This window comes from Diachasma alloeum, unplaced genomic scaffold (genome assembly GCF_001412515.2).
Source record: "Diachasma alloeum isolate Michigan unplaced genomic scaffold, Dall2.0 Dall_scaffold_00519, whole genome shotgun sequence".
In the NCBI taxonomy this organism is placed as follows: domain Eukaryota; kingdom Metazoa; phylum Arthropoda; class Insecta; order Hymenoptera; family Braconidae; genus Diachasma; species Diachasma alloeum.
Window position 1 is genome coordinate 119,823 of NW_021680651.1, and position 6,764 is coordinate 126,586.

General features: G+C 44.1%; 3 protein-coding genes across 3 annotated transcripts; all 3 read right to left on the reverse strand.

Moving 5' to 3' along the window:
- Positions 1–1,898: 1,898 nt before the first annotated feature.
- On the reverse strand, positions 1,899–3,108 carry LOC107042776. Its single transcript, XM_015263960.1, has 3 exons — positions 2,319–3,108; positions 1,986–2,266; positions 1,899–1,931 (listed from the first exon to the last, which is right to left on the reverse strand). The coding sequence occupies exons 1-3, from the start codon at positions 3,106–3,108 to the stop codon at positions 1,899–1,901; spliced, it is 1,104 nt and encodes a 367-aa protein (XP_015119446.1).
- Positions 3,109–3,117: 9 nt separating this feature from the next.
- On the reverse strand, positions 3,118–5,586 carry LOC107042777. The gene is made up of 3 exons (XM_015263961.1): positions 4,692–5,586; positions 3,772–4,649; positions 3,118–3,678 (listed from the first exon to the last, which is right to left on the reverse strand). The coding sequence occupies exons 1-3, from the start codon at positions 5,584–5,586 to the stop codon at positions 3,118–3,120; spliced, it is 2,334 nt and encodes a 777-aa protein (XP_015119447.1).
- A 275-nt stretch (positions 5,587–5,861) lies between these two features.
- On the reverse strand, positions 5,862–6,764 carry LOC107042778. Its single transcript, XM_015263962.1, has one exon. It carries the CDS (start codon positions 6,762–6,764, stop codon positions 5,862–5,864), a length of 903 nt encoding a protein of 300 aa, XP_015119448.1.

Genomic DNA, 6,764 nt, shown 5'->3' on the forward strand with positions numbered 1-6,764 from the left:
CTTTCCCCCATACGGAGTCGCCCCCCGTGAAAAAATTCCGCAACTTTTGTTAAAAACACCCCTAATTGAAAATAAAATAAAAAAAGAATCTTTTCGATCCTCAAAAAACTTCTTTCCCTGAAAACTTGTTTTTTTTAAATAAAAATTGGCCATTATTGGCCAATTTTGAGATATTTGTGGGTGAAAAGAGGTGCGGAGAGATTTGCAAAACGCCGGCCTCTCCACCCCACCCCCTTCTCTAATAGTGTTTACATCGTACGGAACCGTATGACAGTGCCGGCGTGAAAACATCGCCTTAGTCGCGGTCGGTAAAAAGGAGCGCTAGGTAGGCATGGGACTTGCCGCATTTTCACTGGAGCATTGAGTCGCCGTGGATTATCTTCCCTCAGTGTTCGGCTATGACAGCTGATCGCCAGCTCGTTGTACACTTCTTATTTCGCGAGTGTTTATTTATTTATAATAAGTGTAGTTTTAATAATTCGGGGGAAAAATTTGTAATCGCGCTACATACGCGAAATTTTTAGATTTAGTTTGTGTTCAGTGAAATTTTTGTCAGAAGTGAAATGTGACCGGGGTTATCTACACTAACAAGATTATCTACCCTCAGTGCATAGTCTTCCCCCAAAACTTTGTCTACTTCTTACGGCGCAAGTTTTTTTTTATTCTTTATAAAATTAGGCTCAAAAAATTAATCAATAAAATAGAATTCGCGCTACATCGCCCTTTTTTCTTTTTTTATTCCCTTTAGGCTATAAAATTGCCCCCAAAAAGTACCGGAGAACAGTGGGGGAAATACGCCATCTTAGATGGCAGAGAACATAGACGAGGGGGGGTGGGTGGAGGGGAGAGGGGTTTCGAACCTCCATGCGGGCCTTAAGAATGATGATAGAAGCTTGTAGGGGGAATGCTGCGAGATGGCGGTGGCGTCTATTTTCCGCTCGAATCGTTAAAGTCGACAGTAGTCGTAGACCAGGCTGGTCTGACCAGTCGTCTGCCGAGCTAGTTAATGGCATTGCAAATGCTGTTTGGCCTTGAATGAAGGAGCCAAACGATTGGATTACGTTATTAATAAAAAAAAACGCTGAATGGTATATTTTAAAACAACGTAATATATTCATTTAATAAAACAGATAAACACTTTGAACAATTTTACACTGCGTTATTAAATTTGGATAATTAAATTGGAGGAAGTTATTTTTATTTTAATTAAATGTTCATGATTATAAAACAAATGTGAAAAACCGGCTATACCACTTCGATTTAATTGAAGTGAGTATGCGATTCGAAATATTTGAGTGTTTCCGCGTTGAAGGTAACTTAGAGACTAATTTTATTTACACAAGTATCGTCTTATATACTATTTGGTGTACATACTGCCGAACGAATTGGGGTGAACTCGGATTGGAGGACAAAATGAATAGAAGTAAAATTAAGAATTTGATTGGTTCGGCATCGTGGACGATATTGATGAGTGAAGTGGAAGGAATGAATAATGGAGACGGAAGGAGGGTGGATATTTGGGTCCTGCGACGCTCGAGGAACAATACGTGACCGTAATAAAGTCATAAATGACCGTCATAAACGATGTAGATCGAGCTGAGTAGAATAAAACTATTGAAAAGTTGGGTATTCGAAAAGTAAAATAATAGAGATTTTCGCTTAATCCTCGGGATTTCACGTTTTCGGCGACATTGATATTAAAACAGTCTTCGGGATTTCACGATGAAGAAAAGAAAAATGAATGAATGGTTTCAGAACGAAAATGAAAACTAGCGAGTTTTGAGAATTCAAGACAATAAATATGAACATCTGCTACATTTTTTTTTTCGGCTAGAAATTTGTGAAAGGAATTTGTTGAGGTACGATTCTCGGAAAGAATTAAATGAATAATACGAACATCACGAAAATCGTCGTCGACCGAACATACTCCCCTATTGAGAATGAAGTGATCAATATAATTATGAATTTTCGTGATTATTAAATACCAAAGGTGCCAGCTTCTTCACGTTTCTGTTGAGGACTCCTTTGGGTGTCTTGAGTGTCACAGTCCTAGTGACACCGTCAGCTCCAGGGTGAGTCTGGATAACCCGACCCATGGCCCACTGTAGTGGTGCGAGATTGTCTTCCTTCAGTAGGACAACGGTGCCCACGGTTATGTGGTGCTCCCCATTCGCCCATTTGTTCCTGAGGTTGAGCTCGAGTCCAGAAATCTTGTTTGAGTTTCTGGAGATGTTCCCATGTAGATAGTCGATTGGAAGGGGACTCCCTGAAGTCAGGACCCCTCAATGTTGTCAATGCCTCACCAATTAGGAAATGACCCGGAGTGAGTGCTTGGAGGTCATTTGGGTCTGATGAGAAAGGTGTCAAAGGCCTGGAGTTCAACACTGCTTCAATTTCGATCACCAGGGTGTCGAACTGCTCAAATGTCAGGAGTTCATCTGTAACAATTCTTTTCAAATTTACCTTGAAGGATTTGACAGCTGCTTCCCACAGGCCTCCGAAGTATAGAGATTGTGGTGGGATGAAGTGCCACTTGATTGACTTCAAGGTGGCAAATGATTCGATTTTCTGTCGGTGATCTTTGTTCTGGAGGAACTCATGGAGTTCTCGGAGTTCATTGTTGGCACCAACAAAGCAAGTTCCGTTGTCCAAGTACACGTTGTCACAGAGTCCTCTCCGTGAAATGAATCGTCGGAAAGCAGCAAGAAAGGCTTCTGTAGTCAGGTCACTGACGATCTCAAGATGTACTGCCTTCACAGCAAGACATACAAAAACTGCTACCCAGACTTTTACACGGGCCCTATTGCGGATCTTCTTTTCCTTGATGAAGAAGGGTCCACAATAGTCAATACCGACGTTGGTGAAAGGGCGTGACTCGGTGACACGTGCTTCAGGCAGATTCCCCATGATATAATTGACCGGTGGTGGCCTGTGGCGAATGCATCGCACGCAGGAACCGATGAGGTGCTGCACTGTATTTCGGCCATCTGGAATCCAAAATCGAAGGCGAATGGCATTCAACGTAGCTTGGGCACCAGCGTGGAGTTGTCTCTGATGCTCTTGATGAATGACGAGATTTGTCACATGATGTCTTTTGGGTAGTATCATGGGGTGGCGTTAAGAATATGGTATTTTGGAATTTCTCAAGCGACCACCAACACGAATGACTCCCCGTTGGTCCAAAAAAGGATTGAGTTTAGCTAATGGTACTAAAGCTGATGCCTTTTGATCAGGAACTTTCTTCAGAAGCAGTGTGATAGCTGGGGCAAAGGCTTCACGTTGCATCCAGTACACGATTCCTTGAAGGGCAGCGTCCATTTCATCCACTGAGATTGGACCCTTGTTGCGAGACAGGAAACGGCGGCAGTAGGCAATTACGCGCTGCAGCTTGGTCAATGATGAATACCAAGTGAGCACATTGCTCCTGCGTTGATCCATGATCGTCACAAAACATGTTTCAGCTGGAGGAGTGGGCTGTTGTTTCCTTAGCTCTGGAGGAGTGGATGGAAAGTGGTGCTCCAGAGCTGGCCAATGATCCTCATCTTGATGTAGCCATGCTGGACCTTCCTTCCACAATGAAGGTTTGATGAATTCCTCAGGGGTTTGCCCTCGAGAGACTAGATCAGCAGGATTCTCGTGAGTTCTGACGTGTTTCCAGTCATCGATGTTTGTTTTCTGCTGGATTTCAGAGACTCGATTAGCCACATATGGGAGTAATCTTGCTGAGGTGTGTAGCCAATGTCAAACTACTGTAGAGTCAGTTCAATATACCACTCGATGAGCTTGAATGTGGATGATGGAGCGAACATTTGTCATCAGTTTTGCAAGTAATAATGCTCCACATATCTCTAGCCGAGGTGAAAAAGGCTTGGTTGTCACTGGAGCAACGCGTGATTTTGCGCACAGTAGGGAAACTTGTGTGTCTCTACTGTTGCTGATGGATCTGAGGTATATACAAGCACCATATGCTAGGTTGCTGGCATCGCAGAACCCATGAAGTTCGACTCTTTCGGCGTGTTGAGAGAGAGCCTTATGTGGAAACTGGAGAGATTGGAGCAGTGGTAATTGCTGGTAGAGTTCCGTCCACTCCTTCTGGATGTCATTTGACAGTGGAGAGTCCCAATGCAACTGCAATTTCCATAGTCGTTGGATGAATGTCTTGGCGATGATGATGACTGGAGCCAATAACCCCAAGGGATCGAATATCTTGGCAGTTTCAGACATAACGATGCGTTTTGTTAATGGAGCATTTGCCTCGACTGATTTCACCTTGTATTCAATGTGATCGTTTGAAGAATTCCACGATAATCCCAAGGTTTTCAATGCCGGAGAATCTGTGATGAGCAGATGACGGTTGATGTCATCTGGTGCTAGGTCCTGTAGCAACGTGGGATCGTTGGAAGCCCATTGACGTAGATTGAAACCTCCCCGTTGTACCAGCTGTGTCACTTGATCACGGATGGCAAGAGCTTCTTCTCGAGTCTGAGCTCTTGTCAAGAGATCATCGACGTACATGTCACGTTTGAGAATCTCTGCAGCCATTGGAAATTGGTTCCTCTCATCAGTAGCTAGTTGGTGGAGACATTGTATTGCGAGGTATGGCGCAGCACATAGCCCAAAGGTAACAGTGTTCAATTCATACGTTCGTACTGGACCATCATCATTGCGCCATAAAATTCGTTAATATTTACGATCCTCTGGTTTCACACGTACTTGACGATACATTTTCTGTATATCCGCTGTTGGCACGTATTGATGCAACCGGAATCTCAAGAGGAGGGATAGGATGTCGTCTTGGATGGTGGGACCAACATGTAGAGTCTCGTTGAGTGAGAGGCCAGTGCTGGTTTTGGCTGATTCATCGAAAACTACTATGAGCTTTGTTGTCAAACTTCCTTTCTTGAAGACTGCGTGATGAGGAAGATAATAACCCGGATGAGAGATGTCATGGGTATTTATTTCAGTCATATGTCCAAGGTTAAGGTATTCTTGGAGCACAGAGTCGTATTGATTTTTAAGCTCTGGATTCTGGAGTAATTTTTGTTCACAGGGCTTGAATCGATGATAAGCTCGGGAGCGAGATTCTCCAAGCTTGCTAATTTTCTCGTTGAACGGAAGCGCCACGATGTATCTTCCAGTGGGGTCTCGTGAGAAATTAGAGGAAAAATGTTGCTCACATTCATTCTCGATGTTCCTGGGTTCTGATACGGCCTCTTCGACTTCGCAGAATTTAGCTAGATCGAATTCCACGTGTTCAGCGTTCGTGAGATGACATGAGAGTGGAGATGGAGATTGTGTAGCAGGAACCCCTCCACCGATAATCCAACCGAGTACCGACTGCATCAAATATAAATCTGGCTGATCGTTGGTTAATAGTCGTTTCTTCGATGTGCCAAGCATTGAAAGTGTTGTCCCACAGCCCAGGAGCATGTCGATGCTTCCAGGGCGATAGAATTCAGGATCTGCCAGTTGTAAATTAGCTGGTACCTTGATGCTTTGATAATCAAGATGTCGATCCGGGACCAGAGATGAGATGTTGGGGACAGGAAGTCTAGTGTTTTCTCGAAGTTGTTGATTCGAGAACATATTGTTGCAGTGACGAGGTACTTCGTGGAAGTGTTCATCGAGTTCATAGCACCAATTGGAATAACAAAATTACTTTTAGGTAGTTTCAATGACATGGCGAGACGTTCAGTCATGAAATTCGTAGTAGAGCAGGTATCCAAGAGAGCACGACAATTTATTTGTTGTTCCAAGCGATTGATCACTTTCAGTTGAGCAGTGACCATCAAGTCACAGGTTGAGGTGTTGATGGTGAACGACTGTCCTGTTGGTGTGCTTGGGCTCTGGAGTTCCCCTAGTCATGCTGAGTTCTCCGTCGGTGGTTGAATCGGAGCCTTGGCAGCTGGCTTCACTGGAGGCTTACTGACAGGATTCCCAACTGCAGATTTCTCCTTGAAGTGGAGAAGTGTGTGATGACGTTCGTGGCAATGGTTACAGTCAAAACGTGAGATGCACTGCTGTTTGTCATGGTTGGCGCCCAGGCAGTTGATACATAATGATGCTTGCTTGGCGGCCTTGTAGCGCTCTGCTGGTGAGAGCGCCTTGAAAGTTGGGCATTTACCGATCTTGTGGCCTTCATTACAGATGGTACAAGTGATTTCTGAAGAGAGGAATGCCTGCTTCCCGCGTTTGTAGTGATTTGAGCGTTCGTTGCTCGTTGATGAATCAATTGGCGCTGAACATTGCGATCGATTTTCAAGAAATTCAAGCAGACTGGTGTATTTAGGGAGCTTGGAATCCTTGATCTTGAGTTCCCAATGGGTGAGTATTTCTGGGCTGATTTTTGATTGAATCATACAGATTAACGCCAGGTCCGATTGGTCCACTGGTTGTTTTAGATTCTGCAAGGATCGAATGTGCTGATTGAAGGTGTCGACAAGATTCCCGAGAGCTTCAAGAGTTTTCTTTGTTGTGGTAGGAATATCATGGAGTATCCACCAATGTCTGGAAACGATTTTTCTCTCGCAATCGTACTTTTTCTTCAACATTTCCATTGCAGTGTCGTAATTCTCTGTAGTGTTTTTGAGAGCATCGATCACCTTGGCAGCCTTGCCTGTGAGACGGCTGCGGAGGTGTTGCAATTTCTGGACCTTTGATAGGTCCGGATGCTGTTCGATGTTGCAATTGTAGGAATCAATGAATGCAGGCCAATTCTCGTATGAACCGTCGAACTTTACGGTGTCCAATTCTGGTAGACGCAT

Excerpts from the sequence above, each read along its gene's own strand:
- LOC107042778 (XM_015263962.1), bottom strand. The coding sequence starts at position 6,764 with ATGCGTCTACCAGAATTGGACACCGTAAAGTTCGACGGTTCATACGAG.
- LOC107042776 (XM_015263960.1), bottom strand. The coding sequence starts at position 3,108 with ATGATACTACCCAAAAGACATCATGTGACAAATCTCGTCATTCATCAA. Across the intron at positions 2,267-2,318 it reads CCTCCAAGCACTCACTCCGG|GGAGTCCCCTTCCAATCGAC; the intron begins GTCATTTCCTAA and ends TCCTGACTTCAG. Across the intron at positions 1,932-1,985 it reads TGAAGAAGCTGGCACCTTTG|GGGAGTATGTTCGGTCGACG; the intron begins GTATTTAATAAT and ends CATTCTCAATAG.
- LOC107042777 (XM_015263961.1), bottom strand. The coding sequence starts at position 5,586 with ATGTTCTCGAATCAACAACTTCGAGAAAACACTAGACTTCCTGTCCCC. Across the intron at positions 4,650-4,691 it reads ACGTGTGAAACCAGAGGATC|TACGAACGTATGAATTGAAC; the intron begins GTAAATATTAAC and ends ATGATGGTCCAG. Across the intron at positions 3,679-3,771 it reads ACATTCAAGCTCATCGAGTG|CAGAAAACAAACATCGATGA; the intron begins GTATATTGAACT and ends TCTGAAATCCAG.